The sequence below is a fragment of the Alexandromys fortis genome, unplaced genomic scaffold, assembly GCF_014885135.2.
Source record: "Alexandromys fortis isolate MF-2015 unplaced genomic scaffold, M_Fortis_MF-2015_v1.1 scaffold_5, whole genome shotgun sequence".
NCBI classification, from domain to species: Eukaryota; Metazoa; Chordata; class Mammalia; order Rodentia; family Cricetidae; genus Alexandromys; species Alexandromys fortis.
Genome location: NW_026067924.1, coordinates 18,246,424 through 18,274,041, shown reverse-complemented (window position 1 = coordinate 18,274,041; position 27,618 = coordinate 18,246,424). Strand labels below are relative to the sequence as shown.

Sequence of the window (27,618 nt, the reverse complement as noted above, 5' to 3'; positions counted from 1 at the left end):
CCAAGTCCTTCCTTGCTTGCACGACACCGTGAGATAGGCATTCGGCTCTCTGCTTAATAATGCAGCCAGAAGCAGCCAGTTCTCGTTCTCCTGTTACACAGGGTAGAATAAGCATCTCATGTTTTAGGCAAATTTGGAGCCAGTAATAAAAACTTCTCCTTGAATACATTAAACCAATTCTTCAACTTGAAAGTCTGCAAATTCCAAACTATTTAAACATTAACTGCATGGTCAGAGGCAACCGACAGATACTGAGCTCCAAATAAAAACACCTGAATTCAGATGGGGCTCTTGATAACAAAGAATGAAGATCATCAGGCAGAAATTTGAGAGAACTGCCTTTTAACCTGTGCTGCAAACACTAGAAGGAAGCAATGGGGTTGCAGTGTTTTTCTCGATGCCTGGGTGAGATGCTCAGCTCTGGTGCCGAGCCTGATAATTCTCGGTTGTGGTGCTATCCTGTGACTGCTAGCATTTTAAGGACATTTTGGATTTATTCAGTAGATGCCAGTGGTACCTCTCCTGCAGTGTGATTAGCAAAAGTGTCTAGACACTGCCAAATATCCCTTGGGCAGTAGATAGAATTTCCTCTTTTTTCAAAATGAACCAGAGGAAAACTCCCGAGCTTGGCTTTACATCAAGATTGCCCAGGAGCCATTGAAAACACGGAGGAGATGGATGAGTGGTTCAAGGTCCACGGATTACTGTTTTTATCAAATTCTCTTGGGGGGATGATCTCATGATTATTGTTGCATTTGGAAAATACTGTTGTGAGGTCCTGGACATTTAGTGAATCTTCTGGTAATGCCTCTGGCTCCCACAGTAAATTTCAGTGTCTCCCTTGAAGCCAGTGCTTCCATTTCTCCATTAATAACAGTATCCTAATACGTTTGAGCCTATGCTTACTTTACAGAGTACGCACATAACACCTTTAAGCACTCACCTGAGGAATATGTGATAATCCTATGATATTACATTAGGCATTTGTGGTGACTTAGAATGCTATTAGTGGAGGAAGTTACCCCTCATCTGATTGTTGCAATGCTTGAATATGGTAACTTAGCATCTATTTCTTAAACTTCCTTTAAAATAAAGTGCCTGGGGAACTTCCTTTTCTGTTTTTTTTCCTCTCTTCTTTCTCTCTCTTCTCTTTCTCTCTCTTCTCTCTCTTCTCTCTCTCCCTCTCTCCCTCTCCCTTTCTCACATAGGATATTCTGTAGAACCTCGTATGAACTTTGAATGTTACATGTATGGGAAAAGAAATCCAATTTATCTCTTACCTCTGAAAACACAGTTTAATTGTGCAAGAGTGAACCCCAGCATTCATTGTGCTCTTCTTTTTGAAGAATGGAATAGCTTATATTGAGTATGCTTTCTGTGTAGGTGGAGAGGTGGTCTGCCAACTTACCTTCTCCCATAGGATTGTTGCATAGTAAAGTTTTGGCAACTCAGGGCAGAGTTTTGGATCAACAGTATTTAACTGAAACTTTGTGATGAAAACCTTCTTGATTTCTGTAATGTTTTGTATATGTCATGCCTCGTGCTTCCTATTAAAAAATAGATTATCTAGAGATTAGTGTATGGTGGGATGCACACAGATACACACAGACAGGGACACACAGACACACAGACACACACACACACACTTTAGTGTGAAGAATTCTGTGTCTCCAAAATGATGAAGTTTTTACTTTGTAAATAAAGGCTACTGTAGGATAATGTTCTTGTTTACTGTAAAGATTTGTCAGTTGTATATGTTTAATAAAATACTGATTGGCCAGTAGCCAGGCAGGAAGTATAGGCGGGGCATCCAGACTAGGAGAATTCTGGGAAAAGACAGAGACACAGTCACTAGCCAAATGCAGAGGAAACAAGATGAGAGGGCTGCACTGAGAAAAGCCATATGGTACCAAGGCATATGGCTAAACATTGACTAGACTGTGGGTTAATTTAAGTTGTAAGAGCTAGTTAATAATAAGCCTGAGTAATAGGCCAAACAGTTTATAATAATATAAGCCTCTGTGTGTTTCTTTGGGACTGAATGGCTATGGGACCAGGCAGGACAGAAGCTTCTGGCTACAAACAGTGCTCAACCTAAGTCTCAAACCCATGACCCTGAGATTAAAAGTCTTATGCTCTACCAACTAGAGATATGATAGGATAAAAGGGTAGGTTACTGAATGTACTCTAAGAAGATAAAAGGGAGGATATAGATATCATAAGATAAAAAGGTAGATTATTGAATCTACTTTTAAAAAACAACTACTAGTTTTAAATTTTTATATTGGATAGGACTTTTGTATATTGTATACAAATTTTGTATTTTGATACAAAATTGAGATTTTGTTAAAACATACTGTACATATGTTTCTAATCTTGTTCAAGGTATTGCCATCATACAGCTCATTTAACAATTTGTAATGCAAATTTCTAGTCTTAGAAAGTTATTGCCAACTGTCTAGGATAATAAGGAAACACAAATTAGTAGTTAGTCACCTAATATAATTGAACTTGTAGTCACATTAAGTATGTTTTCAAGGTCAAACAAAGATATATTTTAGATAGGTCATCTTCAAACACTTCAGAGATCTACAGAATATGGCATTTAAGATGTTTTAATAACATAGGCTCTTTTTTTTATTATTTATTATGTATACAGTATTCTGCCTGCAGGTAGACAGGCAGGCCAGAAGGGGGCACCAGATCTCATTGCAGATGGCTGTGAGCCACCATATGGTTGCTGGGAATTGAACTCAGGACCTCTAGAAGAGCAGCCAGTAATCTTAACCGCGGAACCAACTCTCCAGCCCGGCTCTTTGTTTTTTTAATGACAATGAGACATGGCTGCTCTTGGCAGCACCAGGATATGTTCAGAAACAATAATGGGCATCGAATCCACATGGAGGTTACTTTATTTGTAGCAAAAGTAAACCACTGAGCAAGAAAATGCACTTGCCTCAACTGCTGGCAGTATGCTGTCTTAATTGGACAAGCAGGACATAAAAGAAAGTGACTGTCAAATGTTGTCAAGGCATGGAAGGACAGCCCTTCAGAGTATTCTGCTTTACAGAATAGTCAGTTGAGTATGCTAGGCCAGTAGGCTGAAGATAGATGTCCCATTGTTGCAGAGAAACGTTGGTGACTGTCTAGGCAGCCAGCTGTTTCTGTCATTTCTCACATTTCTTAGCAGTCTCTTGCTTGCTTGCACTTCCTGCTTATTCAGTTAATATTATTTCTTTCTTGGGCCTCTGAGGGAGTTGAATATTAGATAGTTATAGTTTTCCTTGTTTACCTGACACAGAAAGCAAGTTTTGATGGAAAGTAAATTAGGTACAAAACTTTGATACCTAGTAGGCTAGATTGGAGTGTTTTCTCTGAATTTGTCAAATGCAAATGGACTAGACATTGTTGATGTATTTATTGACTGTATATATTTTATGTAGCCATTTTGCTTATTATTTTTAGTTTTTCTTATTTTAGCTATAGACATTTTTATTTTAGACAAAAGGGGAAATGAAGTGATATTTCATTTGTATTTCAATATAAGCTTTCCTGAACATCAGAGAGTAAAACAGTTGCACTGATCAGCTATATAGACCAGACAGTTGTGACACACACCAATAATCCCAGTAGCCACATTAGTTTGTCATAGAAATTGGGTGGTAGTGGTGCATGCCTTTAATCCCAGCACTATAGAAGAATATAAAATGGGCGTAGACAGGTTTCAGGCTCAGTCTCATTCTGAGAATTCATGGAGGCAGGATCTCCATTTTGGTCTGAGATTGAGGTAAGAGCCAGTGGTTGGCTGCTTTGCTTTTCTGGTTTTCAGGTTGAACCCCAATATCCATCTCTGGGTTTTTATTAATTGTTCTAGAAAAGGCGCATGTACTTTTTTTCCCGGGGAGCATGTGACTAAGATGAGGTTTGTCCATCACTTTGGGGGAGAAAAAGGCCTTGAAGCCCATTGTATGATGTTCTACATTGCTGCAGGATGTGCTTTGTGCCTTCTCAGTATCTAGTGTATGCCATAGCTGCAACTCTAAGCTGTATTAGTTGAGTAGAGGAGAGAGATGAGATGATGCTAGCATTCTCTATATTTATTCACAATGTAGTACAGCTGTGAGAAGGAATGGCTTTAGAGAGGGCATCATTTTCCTTGTCCTCATTAAGGTTTCTAAATGTATCTGTGAAGGCCTTGTCAGGATAAATGTTCTCCACTCCATGGTTCCTGCTGCCCCTGTGCACTTTTCTTCTCTTCCTCTTTCCTTGGCAAGGGGTCACCTTATTCTTTCTGCTTAAGCTGAAACTGTGTGTCTTCCTAGATTCCTCTCCCCCACAGCCATTGTAGGAAGCTTCCCCTCCATCTTCATCTCTCGTTATCACACCTGTTGCCTGTGCTTGTCAGCATTGAGGAGTGCAGCCCAGGAAAACTGTAAAACAGCATGTCAGGTATCGTCAGGGGCAGAACGATGAGAGACGCTGAGAACTACACAAACGAAGACAGTGGGCACAGAGTAGGTGGTGATAAACCTAGAACCAGTGAGCATGGGGAAAAACAAACTAGAAACCTTAGAAGTGAAACAGTGTGGATCGCAAATGAAATATCAAGTATAGTATACTAACTATTCAAAAGAATTAAACACACAAAGTTGGTTTAACTGAAGAGAGAGTTGGTGAAAGAAGATAAAAGTAGGGATCCATCCAGAAGGTAGCCTAGAAAGGAAGGGATGAAAATTATGATGTCAGGCTCCACCTGCAAAGTGCCAAGTTAGGGTCAGTAGCCAGTTCTGCCAATCCAGAGAGAAGGAATGCATGGAGGAGAGGCAGTGTTTAAAGAAACTCTACCTCATATTTTATCTCTTTGGAGTTGGAAGGAAATTTGACCATGAGGAAGAACAGGTTTTGAATGACTGGATGCGTTAAGGCTTTCTCATGTGGAACTCTGGGGACATAGTTCTCTGTTCAGGAGATGGTAAATCAAAAGACATAAGCAGGGGAATGACATGGTGCTTTATCCTTTCAGATGGTCCCAAGTTGAGAATTGTTTGGTTAAGGGTGGGGAAGAACCCAGGTTGGTGTCGTCTTGAAGCACTTCTTGGAAGGCTCGATAGTGAGGAAAGTTGGGAAAGAGACAGGGAAGTAGGAAATTGGTTCTTGTTGTCAGAGACAATGAAATTTAGGAAATATTGGTTATTAGCAAAATAAAATAGTGAGCAGTTAGAAGGAGACTCAGGGGATCATAGATGACACACGAATTTTAGTGTTGTGATTCCATTTTCTTTTGGAGCTTCTTTTTTTTTTTATTTGAGGGGGAGAAACTGTTTCTACAGAATGTGCAAGGCCCTCTAAAAGAGATAACTGTTTATTGTTAGCCCACTAATGCATTGGAGTGCTAACTATTTGTGTCTTTGGCATGAATATTGAACTTTATGTTGGCAAAAAAATATTTGATTAGTTTATGAAACTTGAAACAAGTCCTTTTTAGTAAACGATTTTTGGAGTGAATTATTTGTCAATAAATAGGAGGCATGATTTGTCATCTTTCAGTTCCTCATATTAATCTTGGGAGGCTGCTGTGAGACCCTCTGTCATTTTTTATAATTACTGGACTATTATTTAGTGATTCGCATTGCAATTGTTGTCAAAATACTCATTTTGGAAGAAGCGGCTAAATTTGCCTCTTGGAAGTGTGATTTTTGTTACTATCTTTCAGATTAGTTCAGAAATTGTTATGAAGATAGGGAATGTAAACACCGCTCTCAGAACACATCACCTTTCGCCACACTTACACTACTGCTCTGAAGTGCGGAACAGTCACGCGATCTTTGGAGGACAATAAAGCTAACAGCGCAACTGTTGTCATTTGACCCAGTGTCAAGGAACCAGATGGGTCATTGAACATGAAAGTTTCTCCGAGTCGTATTGTGCAAGTTGCAGTCAACATGCGAATGCTTTCTCTGTGGTACCCTGACATTTGGAAGCTGGGTTCCTTTTCTTTCTGGGCCAACATTACACAGAGCCGCTGTGCAGAATCTGTTCAATGAGTTGCCATCATAAAGCAAAGGAAAATCCCCAGTGCTGTGCAGTAACGCTTCAAAGAGTCAGGAAAAAAAAAAAGAGCTGCCAGATTCTTTTAAAGCACTGCAGAAAGGATTAAGAATATAGGACCAACAACTTGAGGCCTTTGTGGAAAATAGTTTTCCAATTAAAGGTCTGTGAGTTAATGGCGGTATGGGAAGGTCGGTGACTGATGGGGACTAGAGGCTGCTTTGTTCACTGGCTGTGTCCTTCTTAGCTCCTTACTTAGCTCCAGGAACAGTCAGAGACTGCAAAGAGAAGTTAAGACTCCTCAGGGTTCATAAATTGCATATCAATTTTGTATCAGTTTATGATACAAAAGCTGCATCGTCGCAGGCTAGAGTCGCTGTGGAGCATGAAGAAGGGTTGGATATTCAGGAATTTATTGAATTTTTTTGTAAAGTACCTGTGAATGTCTAAGCAGGGAGATTACATTGAACGGACCTATTTGTAGGTGACATTTATGTCTTACTATGCTCCATATGCTGTGCCAAGGATCTTGCAACATTGTGTCAATTTTCATGAGGCTACTGTGTGCAAGAGATAGCTTTTGCTCTGGTTTTTTGAAGAATTGTAATGTGATATGCAATTCCCCTCTGTATGCTGTGAATATGTTTTATTACCATTGGTTAATAAAGAAGCTACTTTGGCCTATGGCAGCGCAAATAAAACCAGACAGGAAATCTGAACAGAGATATATAGAGAGAGTAGGTGGAGTTAAAGAGATGCCATGTAGCTGCTGAAGGAGAGAGATGCCAGAACCTTACCAGTAAGCCACAGCCCCATGGTAACACAAAGATCAATAGAAATAGGTTAATTTAAGATGTAAGAGCTAGGGCTGGAGAGATGGCTCAGTGGTTAAGAGCATTGCCTGCTCTTCCAAAGGTTCTGAGTTCAATTCCCAGCAACCACATGGTGGCTCCCATCTGTAATGAGGTCTGGTGCCCTCTTCTGGCCTACAGACATACACACAGACAGAATATTGTATACATAATAAATAAATAAATATTAAAAAAAAGATGTAAGAGCTAGCTAGGAAAATGCCTGAACCATTGGCCAAAGAGTGTTGTAATTAATATAATTTCTGTGTGATTATTTCTGTCTGGGCGACTAGGAAACATAAGTGCTGTCTCTGTTTACAGTAATGAATCTAACTTTACCAAACCAGGAACTGCAAACGTTGGGGTGCAGCCCCTACGTCTTTCTCTGAAGTGGTTCTAGTCAAGAGAAGGTTGGGAGAACTAGGCAGTGATTTTCATCCCTTGATGGTGTTTTTCTGTGTCCTAAAAATATTCCGAGTGGATATATTGATGGAGTTGAGTGTTGTTTCTAAAAGATACCCTTGAGCCTGAAGTGTGACTGTCAGAGCGGAGAACTGCAGCCCACAATGCCTTGTCACTGACAGGTGTCTGTATATCAGCTGGGCTGCTCCCCGGCTGCAGCAGGCAGGTGGCAAGGCAGACGCGTGGACAGCAGCAGATTGGAGAGCTCGAAGATGAACAAGGGACTGTGTAAAATCCCTAGGCCAGGAGCTTTGGCCAGCAGTCAGGAACAGGTGGTTGAGTAGTCGGAAGTGGACAGAATTGCTCATGCTGACCCTAGGAATGCTGATGGAGGATAACAGCTGAGGGATCTCCAGGGAAAGAGTCTCCTGGTGGGCTGGTGTGGCTTCTTCCTAAATAAACAGCCCTCAGCAGGTCTCTCATGCCTTAAGGGAATATATGCCCTGAGTTGACAGAGTGGGTTTTTTTTTTTTGTTTGTTTTTGTTTTGTTTTAGAGAAGAGTCAGACAGAAAGAGAAAGCTTGTTTTTTAAGGGGAAAGGTTCCCTTTTAAGGGGTGGCAGGATAGCTCCATAGAGCCGCCGCTTATCTGTGCAGCGGCTCCGCTCAGACTTCAGAAGAAGCATCAGAAGGGAGATGAGGATTCTGAAATGGGGGCTACTGCAATTTTCTAAGGCAGCGAAGGAGGTGAAGAGGTCGAGGAGAGCGAGAATCAGCGCACAGGTATTGAGAGCCACACCAGAGAGGTAGGCTAGACATGAACTGCCAGAACACGAGACATTTCAGGGATCTCAGCTAATTTTAAGAAAAGTGGATAGAAATCTTTTTAAAGAAAAAATATACTCTCTGGACTTGCAGGCTTGGATCAATTAAATGAAACCGAAGAGCTCTCTTGGAGAGTAAAAGATAAAATGAGAAGAATAAGTCCATTAAAGGAAGGCTCCCTTTTCCTGGTGGCATAACTCAGTGGCAGAGCACTTGTCCAGCATGTGCACGGTCCAAGGCACAAGTCCAGACACACACAGGAAGACGATAAATAAGTTCCCGAGAAGAATAAGGAGCTCAGTCATTAAGTATATATGCACATGATGTCCTGCCAATCAGGGAAACACAGAGTTCGTTTAACAGAAGAGTATGTGGTACAGTATTTAAAGGGTCAGCTCGCTTTGATTGAAAGAAAGGGAGAAAAGATTGAGGCTCGCGGCCTCTTGCATGCACAAACGTGGCCATGGTCTGGTGCTCCAGGTTCTGAAATGCGGGCTGCTTTTCTTGCCTTAATAATGCACTGTGTAGTTTTAACTTTCAAACAAAAAGGTTCAGTAATTTAGCTCCATGAGTGTGGATATATATATATATATATATATATATGTATATATATATATATATATAAAACCATACTTAAGCAGTTGAAATAATTTACTTCCAACATTTGAATCCAAATGATTTCCAGTAGAGTCAAAAACTGATTTTTAGTTCTTGGGGAGGGGTGTTGGCATATATTTTAGACCTAATTGTAGGCAGACTTTCTCTGTGTCCCGACATTCAGCCCTGTCCTGCCAGCTGGCTCTCAAACAAGCATATGGAGACTTAATATTAGTTATAAATGCTCAGCCAATTGCTTAGACTTATTTTTAGCTAGCTCTTATAATTTCAATTAACCCATATTTCTTATCTAAGTTCTGCCACGTGGCTCATGACTTGTTACCTCGTTTTCTACATGTCCCGTTTTCTCCGAGTCTGTCCTGCAGCTCCTCCAACTCTGCCCTTCTGATGTCCTTCATTCTCTCTGCCCCCCAAATCCTGCCTAGCTATCAGCCAATCAGCTTTTTATTAACAATGAGAGCAACACATATTTACGGTGTACAAAGATTGTTCCATTAGCACTTAATGTTTTTTGTTTTTTCTTTCAATGACTTTTCTAGTTTGCTTTAGTTGTAAACTTAGCACAGGCTATAGTCATCCTAGAGGAAAGCCTCAAGTGAGCAAATGCTTGGGTCAGATTGGCCTGTGGGCGTGTTTGTTTTGATTTTTACTTGAGGTGGGAGTGCGCATCTTGCTGGCACCATTCCTAGCCAGGTGGCCCTGAACTTCATAAGAAATCAAGTTCATGGGCCATGCGAACAAGCCAGCAAGCAGCATTCCTTCATGGTTCCTGCCCCCAGGTTCCTTTCTTGAGTTCCTGTTCTGACTTCCTTCCGCGATGGACTGAGAGCTGGAAGTGTGAGCTGAAACCCGTTCCTCCTCGAGCTGACTTTGGTCTTAGTGTTTTATCCAAGCAGCAGGAAGGAAACTAGGACGCCGAGTGAAAGGAGAAGTATTCAGCAAATCTTAGAAAGCTATGGCCGAATGTGTTGCTCAGGTCGCTCTTCTCCCAATCTTGAAGACAGTGACAACTCGTAAAACATCTTAAACAAGTGTTACCTAGCTAGACCATTGACAAAAATGATGATCGGCGTAGAACTCATGGGCCAGTGAGCCAACTGATGCCTAACTCGAAGGTTTATACAGGAAGTGAGAAAACTAGGATGCCAGCCCTGGACTTTCCGGTTTGGTATCTTAGTCTGACTTGAGCGGAGCTTGTCTTGTCTTTTGAGTACTGCATACTGATGGTGCTGGCCTGTGGTCTGCATCTCTTTTATCATCCGCAGAGTTCTCCTCATCAGCTGTCTGGCTCCAGGCCGTGCACTGCATTTCCCCCGAGACGGAATCTGTGCTGAGTAACGATAGCTTCTGTATATCTGGGAGCTTACGGCCAACAGCTGCTAAAAGCCACCCAGTAGTGGAGAACGTTGTGAGAAGTGGGAAACCTGCCCATTATCCCCGTCTCTGCTTTAAAATAGTTTGTTTCTTACTTATACTTTCTTTTATCTTGATTATTTGACTAGTGTTTTTAGACGTGAACTCAGGATACAGTTTAAGCAGGCAAATGCGCTATGGACATGTTGGTTTTTAGGACCAGTTAATTTATGGATTTCCAGTTAACCTAACCGTTGAGTCTCTCTCCTGGCACCTACATACTGTGATACTTACCCTGAGGGTGGAGAATGGGAGAAGTCACAGAAGAACTAAGCTGCCCCATTTTCAGGGGACAAGAAGAAAAGACAATATGCAAGGTGTTCAGGAGTGAGTCATTTTTGTTCCAGGTAAAAAGAGAATAATTACGTCTTTCTGGCAAAATCAGGGACATGTACTTGGAGAAGATGGCTTTGATATGGATGATAAATAATTTGTAAGATTTCAGGTTTTAAAAGAGAAAGGGGGCATTTTCAACAGAGCACATGACACAGTGAAAATGTGGATCTAGCATATTTATTTCAATTATCCACAGTATTTAGAAGCATGGGTCATTAGGACAGAGAAGGCTTTCGTGGCAGCAGACCATGGAAGGCCTTGCATGTCAAACTTAGGGATTTATATACTTCATAGATAGCAGTGATCACTAAAAATCCATGTAAGATGTTAGAAGAGACACACGAGTAAAATTTGAGTGAAAATTTGAATTTTTTGGCAGCAGACCATGGAAGGCGTTGCATGTCAAACTTAGGAATTTATATACTTCATAGATAGCAGTGATCACTAAAAATCCATGTAAGATGTTAGAAGAGACACACGAGTAAAATTTGAGTGAAAATTTGAATTTTGTTTAAATAAGACTAGAGATGTGGAGACTTAATTTGCAGGCCTCTGGGACTTACACCCCAGAATGAAGGTGGTAGGTACAACTGGGAAAGAGAAAGAGATTGTGATGATGGCAATGACCACATAAGATGTGCTGTCCTGTAAATATTTGTGTCACGGAAGGGAGCAGAAGAAGGCGGAAGCAGGACAAGTTCTCGGAAATGTGCCTGGAAGACCTGCTAAAATAAGTACCCGGAGTGTAGGAATTCATAGACAATAAGTCTGAGCTGGCTGTAAAGTTATGGAAGCAGTTACTAATTAAGGGTTGATGTTACAGGAGCTTCTTGTTCTGGAGAAGCAGAGTTCAGGATGCCATGGTGGCAGGTGCTGTTGAAGGCTTCATCTAAGGATCGAATTTGGTTGAGATGGCAGGAGTTCTGGAGAAGAGGAGTTCTGAGGAGGAAAAAGAGGAGAGGAAGGAAGTGATTAGGGTGACGTATTGTTGTGACTATCAACAGCACATACACTACAACCGGATATCAGATTTGACTGACTTAAAAAAGTGGGAGCTAATGATTTCCTAGAGCAACCAACAGTGTCAGCTGAGGCTGACAGGAAAAGGAAGCTGTGAACTGCTATGGGCTGTTTGATTAGAGCAGATAGGGGAAGGGTCAGAAACTGGGCCATAGATCCTGTTCCATCCTTATGTAACCGGCATTTTAATTGGCTGAGACGAATTTTGAATGTTCAACTCACCATTGTTCCTTTTGCTCTGTCGGTGAGAATTTTTGTTTCATCTTTTTATATTGAGTTTGCAAGCTTTTTCGACTTTAAGGTCTTTATTCTTTTCACATATCCACCTTCAGAATGTTCCAGATATAATAGTATCCCAGAGTCTTTTTAAACCGGCTTCTGTGTCTATGAATCTGATGTGAATTAAAACCCAAGTCATTTTCTGAGTCCTAGATTTAGAGGATTGGCTTGTTTCCGAACAGTGGCTTTGGAAATCTTGTCCTATTGCAGCAACCATGCCCTTTTGGCTTGATCTCCCTCTCTAGTATGATTTAAGACTGGAGCCTGATCTTGTTATTTAGGTCTTGTCTTTGAGGGCACAAGGAGTAAGATTTGGGGCCATGGGACTCTGCTAGAATTTTCCTTACGTCCTCATATTCTGAAGGGGTCTAACCAACTGGATATACAAAGTTGTTATCTTACTAGAAGGACTTTTCTATTTGTTTGATAATCTTTGTTTTTATTTTTTGAGATAGTCTTACTGTATAACCCAAGTTGAGCTTGATTTTGAGACCCTCTTGCTTCTATCTCCAGAATCCTGGAATTAGAGGCCTGTATCTGTGAAAATTTTGTTCATAAAGTTTCTTGCCATTTGGTTCTAAGAACACATTTGTTTTCCAGTTCACAGATGCAGTCAGTGGACAGGCCCTGGCAGAGGGTGAGGGCGTGTACAGCATGTAACTGAACTCTAGGAGTCAAGTCAAGATTTCTTCCTTACTCTAAAATGCAATTGACTCAGGATGTTGGAAATACCAGATTCTGGGGCTTTTCCCAAGAATCCTTGGTTCCCCTGGACACAATGCTGAGTGAAATAAGTCAGACTTGAAAAGCCCAATAAAAGTTTTGAGTACTATGAGAACGTTAAAATAATTTCAAGTTGAGAATTAAATAGTGTTTGCTGGAGCCTAGTATGGGATATGTACACAGTATGGCGAGAGGATGGTTAGTGGACAGGGATGCAACTGAAAAAGAGAGGCTAATTCTAATATGGTGCTTGGTATTTAATCCAGAGCCTCACCCAACCCTCTAAATATGTGATGATGTACCAGCAAGCCGTTCTCTAGTCCAGGAGAAATAATAATCAATCTATAATATTTTGAAGGATAGTGGAATAGTTGTGTTAGATAAGAATTACTTGAAAAACTTGAAACAGCTAGTAAAAATGATTTTGAGTGTTCCCAACACAAAGAAATGATGTGTGTCTAGGGAAGTATGTATGTATGTATGTATGTATGTATGTATGCATGCATGTATGTATTTACCCGGAGCCAGTTTCTACATACTATGCAGCATGTATTGAAATGTCATGCTGTAGGCCAAACAAGTGCAGATACCATGTCTATTCATGTATGTATCTAAGTAATTAAACAAAAGAAAAACTTAAAGAAAAAAAGCCATCTGGTTCCATTTCCCCACCTACTATGTGCAGAGCTGCAGGCAGAGACAGACATCGCTTTGTGTCCATGGAGGAGAATGTGGTGGTAAAGTTCCTTTGGAGTCCTGCTCATCAGCTCGGTCCTTCAGGGGGCTACTGAAGCCTGTGGAGGACCATAGGAGCAACGCCTCGAGCTCCCTTGTAGACAGGCAGCTGTTTGCTCAAGGCCAAGGATGAGCTTTGTCAGCAACACTGGCGGGCAAGGAACCCAACCATTTTAGAACCCTCTTTAAACGTAATTCCTATTTAGCTATAATCATTTAATTTTCATAACAGCCTTCAGGTTGGGTAGCAGCTCTCCTCATTTACAGATCAGTTAGTGATGTTTATAAGATTAAGCTAACAACAGCTTACACTGCAGATATGGTAGGCTGCCAGTGTCTCAGCTTGCCAGTCTGAGTCAGAATTTCTGGGTACCACACCGCTAGCTCTTCAGAGGGGCAGGGGCACTTTTTTTAATGGGTGCCTTTCCAGCCCAGAACTGTGGGTTGGCATGTGTGTCCTCTCTTCCTGGTATCCGTTCCTTGTCTGGGGTTTCTTCCGGTTGACACCCTCCTCTCATCCCTCTTCCCTGGCTGACAGCTAGTGTCTGCTTGTCTCTCCTCGGTGCATTCCTTCTGCGTGGGGGCAGGCAGAGCACAGCTGTGGCAGTTAGAGCAATGGCACAGCTGTGGTCAGCCGCCAGTTGACGCAGCGGCACATGGTGTCATAATCGCTTTTCTCTGGGGGCCACAGTTGGGTGAAAAGTCTACATACCTGCAAGGACAATGCTCTGTCCCCCAAATCCCATTTGCCACATGTTCTCATAAAATTAGCATGGATCGGCGGCAGGAGAGATGGGTCAATAATTAAAATTTCCCATTGTTCTTCTAGAGTACTCAAGTTAAGTTCCCCAGCATTCACATTAGGTGGCTCCCAACCACTTGTAACTCCAGTTCCAGGGGGCTACGGCCACCTCTGTGTGCACATGAACCCACCCCCCACAAACATATAAATAAAAGATAAAATAAATCTTAATAGGAGACCATGAATTAAAGCTTGTTTGCAAAAAAAAAAACAAAACAAAAAAAAAAACAAAGGGCTGCATGCCTGATTCCTGTACAGCTTGACCTTACAGGCTCCCATTTAATAATAAGACAAACTTAAATACGACGATAATTCTCAGTATAGAACCAAGGACCAGAGTGGTAATGAATAGTTAAATTTCATGGGGCACCTCGTGGTTTGTTACCCCGAGAAAAGTAAGAGACCCATTGGCGGCTACGAACAGCAAATGTAAATTTTCCTCGCTTAAACTTTTTTTTTTTTATTAGTAGCTTCTTTTTTGTTTAAAATATTGAAATGAAACTGACCGTATTTCCTTTTTTTCTCCCTCCCAGAAAAAACCACTGTCTGCAATAATAAAGGAAGTCTGTGATGGGTAAGTGTCACTGTCACTGGGGGCTTGGCTGAGGCCTTCTCGTCTGTGTAGACTAGGCAAATAAAATGCTTGCAGCGGAGTAGCGAACATTCTTCACAGCATTAAAAATAAGTGCTAGTCATCCATATGTTCCTAACTCACCACTCAGTCTGTCCAGAGTCACCCACAGTTGCTGTGTGCAGCCTGCACCCCATTCTGCTAGTCTGAACCATTCTTCCTCCAAGAGCCGACTGTGAAGTAGCCGGGTGTTCTGCACCGTAGGCTTGCTTTTGTTTATTTTGGCGAGTCGTGCTCTTTGGCCTTCCCAGTAGGGAGCAATCTAAAGGTTCTTGGGGTTAAGCACACACTCCATCTGAAAAAAGCTGAAACCACTCATGTGTCAGAGAAGATGCAGAACCTCACATGCCATGGGGCTTTCCTACTTCTCTCTGTGAGCTGACAATCCAAGGGGAGAACACATTTGAAAGGTATCTGCGATGTGCTGACAGGCACAGCAGAACCGGTAATCTGAAATATTCCCTATAAATATGTAAGACCTGAAACACTTAATTGGAGTGATCCAATAGGTGTCAGCTATACCAAGTGAGAGTTTGGATTCTGAGACAGCTGAAGAGTGTTAATCGCCTATAATGTAAACTGTTGTTTACTTCCTTTATTTTTCTCTTTCTGTTGCAGTCTTAAAAGAGTGAAGAATGTTGCCTCTCCCCATCCCCCGCCCTGTGTTAGTGTGTTAGAGATGAAGTGCTAAGAGTAGAACTAGACTTAGGCAATCACCTATGAGACGGCTGGGGCCTGGGTAGTGAGGGTGGGCCATACCATTTTGTCTTGGGAACTTAGTGCCTTGTAAAAAGGACTGTTCTGCCAATTCTAATTCTAGAGAGTTTAGTTCATCTCAGTCCTATAAAAACTGCTAAACCAGAAATTGCCACTTTCATGTTTCTGATTATTTATACTTGTGTTTCTAAAGGTGGTCTCTTGCCAACCATGAATACTTTGCACTGCAGCATGCTGATAGCTCAAACTTCTACATCACGGAAAAGGTAGGCACCTGTGTTACATAGTCTGGGCACTCATACTGAAGGGAAGTCAATCGCTGCTATTTCTTCTGTTTAGGGCTGGTCAGAATTTTATGTCCCTACTCTCACTCTCTGTGACAATAGGGTCTGCAGAGCAAAAACTGCTACTTTAGTATTAAAAACATAGTGTAGCACATTCGAGAGTGAAGTTCATTTGTCTTAGCACTTGGGGAGACAGAGGTACGTGAATCTCTGTGAGTCTGAGGCCAGCCTGATCTACATAAAGAATTCCAGGACAGTCAGGGCTGCATAGAGAGAGTCTATCTTTAAAAAAAAAATTAAATTAAATTAAAAAAAAGAGAGAAGTTCTAGTAGGTCTCTTAGTTTTAGCAAATTTTTTCTTTAATTCTTTTAAATTGCATTTCTTTGTTGGGGTGTGAGGGTATGGAGGTCAGAGGACAAATTTCAGGAACCAAGCCTGAGTCGCAAGCCTTGGTGACAAGTGCCTTTACCTGCTGATCCAACCTACTTCTACAGCAAATATTTTAGTAACTGTTTACTTCTCTCTTTTCAGGGTTTTATTTTTCTCTCTCCATTGTTTTGTTTACAATAATTACAAAAACAGTCATGTGAAGTGTGACGTTGTGTGGACGCTCACTGTTTCGTGGCTCTTGGGAGCCTGCTTTCTTTGTGCATGATTTGAGCTCTGTTTAATAAGTTTGGTTAGGTGTAGAGATATGTGAGGATTATGAAGGACCCTGAAAGAAAGGAAACAAGAAGGAGAAATTAGCAATGACTCATCTCCTGTTATGTGCCAGAAGCTGAAGTAAGCAAATCACTTATGTTTGCTAATTTTTTTCTCAAGATAAAACTCCAATATAAGAATATTGACTTTATCTGGTTAATAGATAAAAACAATCACTGGAGTCAAGTGATTAGATCAATACAGGACTTCTAAAGTTAAGAAGAAGCTTAAGGTCTTTGTGCATGTAGAATTTCATCTTCGGAAGTTTCTGAAACAGTTTAGGATCCCACTAAACTCTTGAGCACTTGCTGAGGCATAAAGGAACCGAGTGCCCTCATGGATGGACATCTTGTGGTGTTGATGGCGAAGGAGGGAAGAGACCAGTCAGCTCCTGCCACCTGGTCCCCTGGCTGGAGCTGGAACCAATGAGAACACAGTGCCCTTGAGAAGGGAAGATTGGGTGACCTCAGGTTCTAAAATATGGTAGACCTCATTTGTCCCAGTCAGCAGTTTCTGGGGTGACCTTGGGATTTCCTCATGAGTCAGATGGTGGGAGGTGAAAACAGTGCAGTGTCCTGCTTGGATCTCACTGGCTGTCCCTGCAGGCGGTGGCCCTTTGGTTATCAGGACTACTTTACTTAGGTACCTGGAAATGCTTTCAGAAATTACCTTTTCTTCCCAGAAGGACTCTGGGACTTTCAAGAGTGATCAAGTTTTCTTTTCCTATTGCTGGCAGCAGGTGGAGAATTAGTAGTTGGACTAGATTTCCTGAAAGGTGTTGGTTGTCTTTAAGTATACCTTTGGTTTCTTTAATTCAATACATAAAAACTTAGTTTTCCTCTAAATTTTTCTGAATATGTTTTACTTTTGCTGCATCTATATAATTTACACACTATTCTCTGTGAGATAAAGAGGATATAAATAAAGGAAAGTTAAATGTTGGCAGTTACATTTTATCACTGTGGTTTCATTCATCGGCCATGGGCAAAGCCTTAAACATGAGAATACAATAGAGTCACTTAGAGTGTATGTCCTGTGTTTCTGTGAAATATTTTCCTCATATACCTGCATAGTGAACATGTAGATTGAACTGATTCTTCAACCCATGTTGTGATAAGCTTGTTCACAAATGGCCTTGTCTTTGACTAATGGATGTTGACTTGTGTCAACCAGTGGCTGTCATATCCCCTAATCAAAGAAAGGCCCTGAGCATAGTCATCTCAGGGAGAGAGGGAACTTCTCACAAGGGCAGGTTTTCAAATCCAAACACCAGACATTGAACGGGTGAGCTTTGGAGAGGTCCTGGATGTTTCCATTTAAGGAGCTCTGCAGGAAATGCTGCTGTAGTATAGACAAGGATTTCCCAAAGAAGAGAGAGCCCTTGTGCTTCAAGGACAGACAGGTCTCTTTTCTAAAATGCTGGACCTAAACCCATGGAACATGGTGCGCTCTGATCCAAAGTGGTTACAATGCTAGATTGAGGAGTATATGTTTGCACTGCCATTTCTGAGAGTGATTTTTAAAATCACTATCAATACCGTCATATAGCATTGTATCATCTTTTTTTATCTGAAATTCATATATGCTCAGAAAACCTAAACTGCTAAGAATAGGGGGACACTCAGTATTTTTGAGGCATTGTAATCATTTTTGGAGGGGGATCTTGTTGCCTAAGAGATTCTTACCGTTGGGTTTAAAGGAACTGCCCGCGTGTCTGCCGTCAGTTCTTCAGCCACAGTCGCAGAGATTAGTCTTTTATGAAGAGTTTAGAGAGTGAGAAAACTCATCCTCCCAGTCCTCGTCCTTGGTTTGTAAATAGTGTGTCGCCACTCTTCTCGTCCAGCTGTGCATGCTTGTGCAAGCACAGAGCTAGCCATGCGCAGCGTAGGACACCACAGTGTATCTTGACCCCTTGGGGGTCAAACCTGGGTTACTCTCAGTCTGCATCTCAGTTCTTGCAAATTGCTTCTCTCTGAAAATAGGGACCTTCTTTTTCCATTCTTAAAATAGCATAGTTAACATCCTCTCGTTACTTACAGCCCGGTGAGTTGTTAGGTAATATCTCCATCGTCGCCATGGTTACCGGTGACTAATTTTTGAAACTTGTAGATGCCATTAGTTTCTGACTTTCACTTGCTCTGAAATGGTTGTCCTCTTCCTGACAAAAAATCACCTGTAATTTAAAAGGGAAAATATTCTCCAGCCCTGGCCCATCGTGGGAACACGTGAGGGGATTGAGGGATGTTTGAGTGTCAATAAGGAACCCCTCCTCCACCTACTTTTCTCATGTTATCTGAACCCATTCTCTAAAACAGTTCTCATTTGCATGGGGACAGTGTCATGTTAAGGAACATTTTGTAGAAGTATATTATGAAACGTGTAGGGGACGTTAAAAAGTATCTATTTGCAAGTTCAAATTCTGGCTTAGAAACATAAATTGCAGGATAGATGAATGGTGTGTCTGTTCATGAGTTTGTGTGTGTGTGTGAGAGAGAGAGAGAGAGAGGGAAAGAGAGAGAGAGAGAAAGCACGCATACGTATGTGCCTGTACATGCACACATATGTGACCGTGTTTCAGTCAAAGTTCTCTTTTGAGTAAAAATGGCAGTGAGAGAGGGTTCAACTTTTTAGCCATCACCTTCATCACAGTCTCATGAGCTAAGCATCTTCATTTAAATGGAGAAAATAGGGAAGTTATAGGATGATTGGTTTAGGGCAGATACAGCAAAGGTGACCAAGCCCAGCCTGGCCCCTGTAGCCCTGCTCCCTGGGCGCTTGTGTGTGGAGGAATACCCTTTCTTTGCTGACATCTGGTTGGCCATCTCCATCCAGATTGCCTCAGGAGTCACAGGATAACAGCACCACTGTTAGCAGTGTCAGTGTGTGACTTCCTTATCCTGGTGCATTATGGGCATTTACATCAGGTATAACTTCCGTGAACTCACTAAAGAGTTATAAACCCTTTTACCTGCCTTTACTATGGATTATGTGGCTCTCGGGGATAAGTACTGTGATTGTACTAATGGCATCTTTTCTTTTTAAGGGAAATGAGAAAATTGCCTTGTTCTCTTTAAGTATGAAGAAAGGGGTGGAGGAAACATGGTGAGGGATGTACTTTTGGGTAACTGAGGTTGTGTCATATTTGCGGAATGGTGTTTGGCCCCTCTCTGTCAAGACCAACTCAGTTATGTATAAACTAGAGAGATTCATCAGCATAAATTCAGTAAAGCTGTTATCTAGTAATCGCAGAGATGTGATGAGCTTCCTGCAGTGTCTCTGCCAAGCTGCCCTGGAGCCTCTGGAGGAAGGATGATTGTTTGGGGGACACCAGTGTTCTGCTGTCCCCTTCGATGTCCTCTGGTTTCTCAGCCTGTGCTCCAGAATTCCTGTCAGACAGCGCTGTGTGGCCTCTGGGATGGGGCATCCTGTCCTGGGAGATTATTGTGCGAATTCCATTGTCACTTTGGTCATATGTCATCAGAGTAAAACCAGTGTCCGGAAAGCACCGAAGTTCTGTGACAAGCAGAGAGGAAAGCCGGTGTGGGAGTCAGTGAGAGCAACGGAGAGCCAAGCTTCCTGTGCTGATTTCTATCTCAGGTTTCTTTTGCCTGAGTTTCATCCTTGTCAGAGGACCTGTGGAGGCTGCCAGTCAACCCCGCCCCTGACTGAAACCTTTGTGTACTGATCTTTGTGACTGACAGACAGGTCAAGAACCTTCTCCAAGACAGACATTTCAAATTGAGCAAGCCCAAGCCCAGGCTGGTTATAAGTTTCCTAGGCCAGCAGGGTTCTTCTGTAAGAGTCAGGATTCTTTTGATTAGGAGTCACTGTTGCTTCCTCAGCAAACTTTACACCTCAGCCTGTGCTCTGTTCACATCTGAGGAGCTGGCCAGTTGACTTAGCTCTTAGCACATGGGAGTAAAGAGAAAGGCTCCTGGGCTTCACCTTCAGCTCTTGTGGGCTTCCTAACCTAGGCATTTCTCTCCTTGGTCTCTCCTCCCCCTCTGACCCTCCAGACTGGTGTATCTTCTGCAAAGCATGATATGCTGCTGAACTCTGTGCTTGTGTTGTGACCCAAGCAGACATGTGTTAACAGTGCTGACAGAGGCCATGTTAGCTACTTGCATATTTGATCTCAGCCTTTGTCAAGCAAAGGTCTCTTATAGTCAACCTGCTTGTCTCAGGCTCATTGCTCATATCTGGAGTGGCCAGAATGAAATGGCCATGCCGGGAGGAAAGAGACACACATGAATACATTTAATTAAAGAAACATGTCAAGTGTCCAGTGTGTGTCAGGTGCTGGGCTAAGCTTTGGGTACAGTTCCACAGTCCCAGCCTTCCTGATTCTCAAAGACAGATACTCACCTGTATTGTTTGCTTACATTGACAGTAAGTGCCACAGAGGAAATAAAGTCTTCAGGAAGTGACATTTAGGCGAAGGTCTAAAGAGAACAGAGGGTGGAGATACAGACAGCAGTAAAATGACTCAGGTTAGTAGCTGGGTGTGAACTCTCAGAGCTTGGGAGGCTATTATAAGAATATTGCCTTGATTTTGAGGTCAGCCTGATCTACATACTGAGATCCTGTCTCAGATAAACAAAGCCAAACTCAATCATAGAATAAAACCACACAAACAACAGACCCAGATTATTTACTTGCAAAGAGAAGGAAGAAAGAAAGACTGAGGTGGGCTAATTTATGGCTGAGCAGTTTTGCATAAGCCACAACTGTTATAGGCCTTTTCATGGTGTTTTAAGACCTGTAGCTTTATTCTAAAACTAAATGAAAGCCCTGAGGTAATTTTCAGCTGGACTTGACCACACATGCTTGGGCTGTTAATACTCTGATTTTGTTGGAAGCATCAGTCAGTCTATGGTAGAAACCATGAGAAAACCCAGTTCATTGTGGATGGGAAAAGAATTCAAGGTTGGCTTGAAATACATAGAGAGACCGACACAAATGCTGGCTTCACTCTTGAATCCAAGGATAACATGGGACCAGATAGGAGAGCTGAGATATCTGCTTTCATCAAGGTGCGGTGGTGCGCACCTTTAACTGCAGCACTCAGGAGTCAGAGGCAGGTGGATCTTTGAGTTTGAAGTAGACCTGGTCTACATGAAGAACTCCAGACTAGCTAGGGATACGCAGTGAGACTCTGCTCTTTTAAAAAACATAAGGAAGAAATATCTGCCTTCATAAAGCTTACTGCTTATCACCTTCTTGGCAGCTTACTAATGTTTATAATGAGACTTTATACTTGAATCAAAGTGCTCTTTACTCATTTCAAATAATGTCTTCTTAATAAGTTTATTTTCATAGCCAGATAGAGTGTCAGTACTTATACGGTTATAGAAATTACTTGGGATACAGGTGTTCCTAATTTAAAATACATGTATTTTCTAAGTTAGATTAGGAAAAAAAATAGAAAAAAATACATGCAGTATTTTCCCTATAGATTAGTATGCAGAATATAGGAAAGAGGAATTTTTTTTTTTTAGATTTGACAGCTTAGTGTGTGTTGCATTGAGTGAGATCATTAAGACACAGTGTTTGTCCCCGTTGAAGTTTCTGTCTTGAGACAGACTAGTTGATATCACCTGATGATAGAAAAACCTTGTGTTAGTAAAGATTATTATGGAAATAATTTGAATTTTATAGGTGTATGATCGAACCATTGTAATTCTGTGCCTTATGAAAACACTGTCGTGTGGGATGTGGTGCTTCTGCTCTTGTTCTCTAATGTTACTATCGAGCTGTAGTTCATACACCCTAAAATACAGCCGTCTTGGTTATTTCTCTCTTGCTGTGACAAAACACTATGAGAAGACAACTTAAGGGGAAAAAGAATTTATCTGGGGCTCACAGTTTCAAAGGATGAGTCCTTGACCGTCGTGATAGGGAGCCTGGCAGCTGGTAGGCAGACATAGCATTGGGGCAGTGACTGAGAGCCTGCATCTCATCCAGAGGCCCCAGTCAGAAAGAGGGGGAGGGACACAGGGGGGAGGGACAGAGACCGAGGCAGAGGACATGTGCACACTAATTGGGAATGGCTTGGGCTATTGAAACTTCAAAGCCCACCCTCAGTGACACACCCACCAACAAGGCTGCACCTCCTAATCCTTTCAAAAGAGTTCTATCAACTAGGTGCCAAGCATTCACTTGTAGAAGCCTGTGGGGGCCATTCTTATTCAGATGACCTCCGTAAGTGAACAGTGCAGTAGTTTTTCTGTCCTGCTTTATCGTTTTAGCAAATCCATGATATTATTGTGCAGGACATTTCTATCTTCTAAAACAGCAGCTCTCAGACTTAAAGGCAGAACTAAGATTTGTCCAGCAGCTCATAGTGAAGACGCTGACACTTCTAACTAGTGAGGATCTACCTAGCATAATGCTGTGCTCTGGTGGATGGAGGCATAGACTCTGAATCAGAAGATATAGAACATCCAAGAGACTCATCAGCTTCTATGCATACTGAAGTTTCCAGAAAGGAAGGCTTTGACCCTGACTTAAAGTATTGCTGACACCCTTCCCCCAGGCCACATACTATTTTTCATTAAATAAAGGGCAAGTCACATGTGACACATTTTCCGACAGCTGGAACCTTTGGACATCACTGTTTATGGGAGTCAGCTACTAGGAACGGAGGTCTGAGCCGCTCCAGGAAAAGCAGTTGGAAAATAGGTTCTCTTGTAAGCTGTTTGCAACATGCGAACCATAAGCCAAGATTGCTACTCCCAACCCCCTACATTTTTGAGTTTCTCTAATTGGAAGTCCCAAAGATTGTTAGTATTAATATTTACTTTAAGAGCATATTGGATTTTTTCCCGGTTCAATAGTTGAAGATCAAAGGCAGGGGTTCAGTCAAGGGTGAAATGCTAGTTACAGAATGTATGTCTGCTACTTGGTTCTGGAAAGATAGCCGCAGTAGAATAAAATTAGGGCTGTTGGGCTCCCTCTGCCCTTTCTGAATCCATCAGGCGTGACACAAGATCTCAATCTCTCTCTCAGATTGTCCCGACGATGCAGCCCTGGCACTGCTCTCCAGCCAGCTACCGCCCTTGCTGTCAGTGGCACCCCGCCTGTATTCTGGTGCCTTGGCTCTTAGTGACTCAAACTAAATTTGCAGTAAACATTCTGAAGTCTCTAAAAACATTTTTTGGGGTGGTTTTGGAGCTTTGTAATTACAGTTTGAGAATTGGATAGCAGCTCTCATTTTGAATTACTCAGTGTTTTTCCTTTAGTGAGGCCTTGGAAATGCATAAACTTCGAGATGAAGGAAAAAGACAGTCTAAGTTGAATACCATAAATGAGGGGGTGTGAGCAAGCAGGGCAGTGATGCCATCAGCATTGCTCAGATAGCAGTGGGTTTTGTGACATGTTATTTAAGCTTACCACTGCCTCGTGGATATGGGCTATAACAGGATGATTACATAGATGGAAGCCTTGTTTGCCTGGGCTCTGTGGCTTGTGCTTGGTAAGATATGGTGGCTTCTAGAATTACAGGCCAAGACAAATGCCAGAGGTCATGATGATTCCATGTTCTCCAGTTTGGCTATTAAACCAATGAATAGATTGACTCAGTTACAGAAACATTTAACTGTGTGGTGTTCAGATGCAGAGTGAGGGACCCGTGGACTTTCTTCAAAGATAGACTGCCTTCCTGACTTCCTCCAAAGACAGATTTCTCCCTGACTGCAAATGACCCTGAAGACTCTAACCTACCCTTCCCAAATCCAAACAGGCAAAAGTGAGACAGACACATATACTCATTTTCGAAGTGATCAGTTCAATGCATGGCCTTGTCTATTATCACATGTTCAAAAGCCAGCGTCATATTGCAGAGCTTCTAAGAAAACCCTGCTTGTGTTTTTATGCTAGGGACAGAAAATTTATTTTTAAGTACTAATTAGATTTTCTTCTTCAGGGTGAGGATGGAAGTCCAATGTGAGTGATATTGTTTTGTTTTTGGTGTGTGTGTAGGAAATTAAAAACACAGTGTTATTTTGTTGCGTAAAATGACCCTTTTGATTTTTGTAGTGTATTATTTCTACCTTGCTTTATATTTTTAAAGCATTTGCTAGAACCTGTCAAAGGGAACTTAAGATTACTAATGGTTATGTTTAACAATAGGAAAACCATTTATTATTCTCTGCCCTCCAAGATCAAAACCCAAGCTAGATGTCCTCACTTTGTGTTATCCCAGCGTCTAGAACTCTGCTCGATGGGAAATTCATAGAAGAATGGGTATCTGTTACTGTCATAAGCCAGTAACCCGAGGTCAGGTGTAAGAGACAGGCATGGGCAGGAGCATACAGGAAGGGAGGAAAGGAAGAAAGGCAGAGTTAGGTCAGGAGCCTGTGGGAAGAGCAGAGGATGGAAATTTTTGTCTTTACTAGGAAAAGCAGTGTGCCTGCAGGGTTATAGAGGTGGTATATGGACCTCTAGGTTTCTGTTCTTTGCACCATGGTGAGTTAAGATATAATAATTACTGTATAATGTAATTTTTTCCCTACTGGTTTCCGTTGTTCTAGTTATCTTTTGCAGTCACACCCTCCAAAACCCTATGCAATTAGTAACAAAATAAAAACTCATTCCTGGTGGCAGTGCTAGCTTATGCTTGTTAAGGTTGCTGGTCAGGAATTTGGATGTGACTTTTCATTATTTGGCATCTGGGGCCACAGGTTGGAAGCTGTATGGTAGAATCGTATAGAAGTGCATTTGCTCATGCCTAGCTCCTAGGCTGTGATGACTCAAATGACTTGCCTCAGCGGGGATGGTAAACTGAGATCTCTGCTCCCTAGCACCCTGTGACATTCCTATGTGGCTTGGGATTTCTCCTGGAATGGCGGCAGTGTTCTCAGGCACAGCTGTATTAGACAGAGACTGTTTTGCAGAGAGTAAAGCAGCAGCCATGTGGCTTCTTGTGGCATAGAAGATCCTGTTAGTCATGACTACTGTTTTCTGTATTCTGTTTGTCTAAGCACTCATGGCCTGCCCAGACTCAAGGGCCAAGATCTAGACTGTTCTTGCCCATTTCAGTCTTGCTGACACCTGATTTGTATTCGCCACTTTGAGCTGTACCATTCTTTATTTTGTTCATTCTTTCTGCTCTCATAAAGCAATGCCCAAGTATTCAGTTTATAAAGTGTTTTGGCAATTTTTTAATTCTGCTTATAAACTATAAGTGGAAGTTGAACGCTAACTCTCAGAAAATGTGTCACCCAGGATCATTGGTAGCCTCTATTTATTGGCAAGCCCCTAGGTGCCAGGCACCTTATGAGTTATTTTATTTAAGGATTTAGAAGTGCTAGGACTTTGGGGGAATTTCAGGTCATGCAGTTATGAAGCATCAATCAAAATTAGAACTGAACACAGGATCCCCAGTGTTTCCAAACAGGCGAGGAACCATAGGATTTTATTAATAGAGACTTATAACTGTTTTGAGTGGTTTAAGCATGAATAAAATGATCAGCTGAAGCTCCACTAACAGACCCACCTAAATGTAATGCCAGCAGCAGCTCTGTGAAAGCTGGTGTTCTTCTGGGCAGTGATCTGATCACATGGATTTCAGCTACATCAGTAGGAACCATTTCATTTCCTCCTTCATGGTGCGTGGCTCACACTTCCTACAAATGTGTGTTTGACTGGGAAGATGACTTTTATTTTAAGTCAGGCATTTATTCACTCAAATAGAAAAGTCCAAGTCAGTTAGCTTCAGTTCCTGATGCACTTGGCTACTGTGAGATAGGTGGGGATGTTGGAAGCTTGCTGGCATGGAGTCTTGCCGGGTGTCCAGGAAAGGTGAAAACCCAGTTGTGCGATGTTCTACAAGGGTTGGGTGATTTTTTGTGTCAGGTTTCCTGTATGTGCTTTCAGGAATGAGAGCTGTGATTAGAAGTTAGGGAGGCAAATTTGAGAGGCAAATCTGGGCATGGTGACATACTCTCAGCAGTGAGGAGATGAGGTAAAAGACTGAAGAGTTCAAGCCCAGCCCGTGTGTGTGTGTGTGTGTGTGTGTGTATGCGCATGTGCCTATGCATCTCTCTCTCTCTCTCTCTCTCTCTCTCTCTCTCTCTCTCTCTCTCTCTCTCTCTCCCTCTCCCTCTCTTTCTCCCTACCTATCTAGACTTTGGGGGATGGGAGAGGGAGGGAGAGAGACAGAGGTAGACCCATTCCTTTATTTCCAAGCGTCTGGAGAACTCTAAGTGGCTATGAAGGGTTACCATAAACAGTGGCCAATTTATGTGAGGTTTGGGAATTCTAAGATGGTTCCAAGATTCTCAGCTCTGTTGTTAAATGCCATGTGTAATGCGCTTGCCTTGTGTATGAAAGGGGCTGATGAGTAGGAAGGAATCTCACAGCTGTGACCATGCCACGTGCCGCATAAAATTTTCCTAACGTGATTAAGGTCTGCGATCAGTTGGCTGTGGATTAATCATAAGAGGGGGTCATCCTGTGGGCCTGGAGAAGAGAGAGAAGCATGAGAGATAGATACTCTGTGACCCTGAGGAAGAACACAACACACTGCCTGCTGAGGACTGGGCAACAGCAGGGGCCAAGATCTGCAGTCTAGAGAGTCTGTTCTCTAAGCTGAGAATGCTCCCTGGCTAAGAGCTAGGGGCTGGGAAATGTGGCCATAGGAACTTTTTCCTATGCAGACAGAGAGTGAATTCTGGTGAAGATTCAGGTTCCAGATAAGGATCAGTTCCATTGATTTCAGGCCCAGAGTCGCTGAGTCGAAGGTTTCTCTTAGGCAGGCTTGTCTTCTGACCAATAGAAACTGAGATTTGTGATAATTTATTAGACAGCCTTAGAAAACCAGGACACCAAGGAGGGAGTGCAGAGTTCCTCCACCCTGAGCCAGACAACAGAACACAAAAGCAAATTGCATGAGGGATATTGGTGTATTATTATAATGATCAGCTGTATTGCTGGTTATTGAATTTTTATGTTAATAAGAGGGTCTAACTATTCCTTTTGATTGCCTCATTAAAATAGGCATTCGCAAGCCCATCAGCACACACTGGTACTGATGCAATGCTTCTTTGTCTATTTTTGGTTCTGAGGCATCATCTGAGATTCTTTTTTTTTTTCCTCCCTATTTTAGAATAAAATGGGTTTCATTATTTGAAAACCACTGTCTGGCTAATAGGCGCTTTGTAAAGAAGACTACATTTGTGGTGTTTTAAGAATGTAGTTGTTGGCAGAGGAAAGAAAAGCACGATTGTATGA

At 42.0% G+C, this 27,618-nt stretch overlaps 1 protein-coding gene across 3 annotated transcripts in view; it reads left to right on the top strand.

Annotated features, from left to right (window-relative positions):
• The window catches only part of Elmo1 (engulfment and cell motility 1), a 513,908-nt gene that overhangs the window by 103,246 nt on the left and 383,044 nt on the right, over positions 1 to 27,618 (top strand). For all 3 annotated transcript variants that reach the window (XM_050142466.1, XM_050142465.1, XM_050142467.1), the window contains exons 3-4: positions 14,585 to 14,625; positions 15,593 to 15,665. In XM_050142466.1, coding sequence (XP_049998423.1) covers positions 14,585 to 14,625; positions 15,593 to 15,665 — 114 coding nt within the window. The remainder of the gene's footprint in view (positions 1 to 14,584; positions 14,626 to 15,592; positions 15,666 to 27,618) is intronic.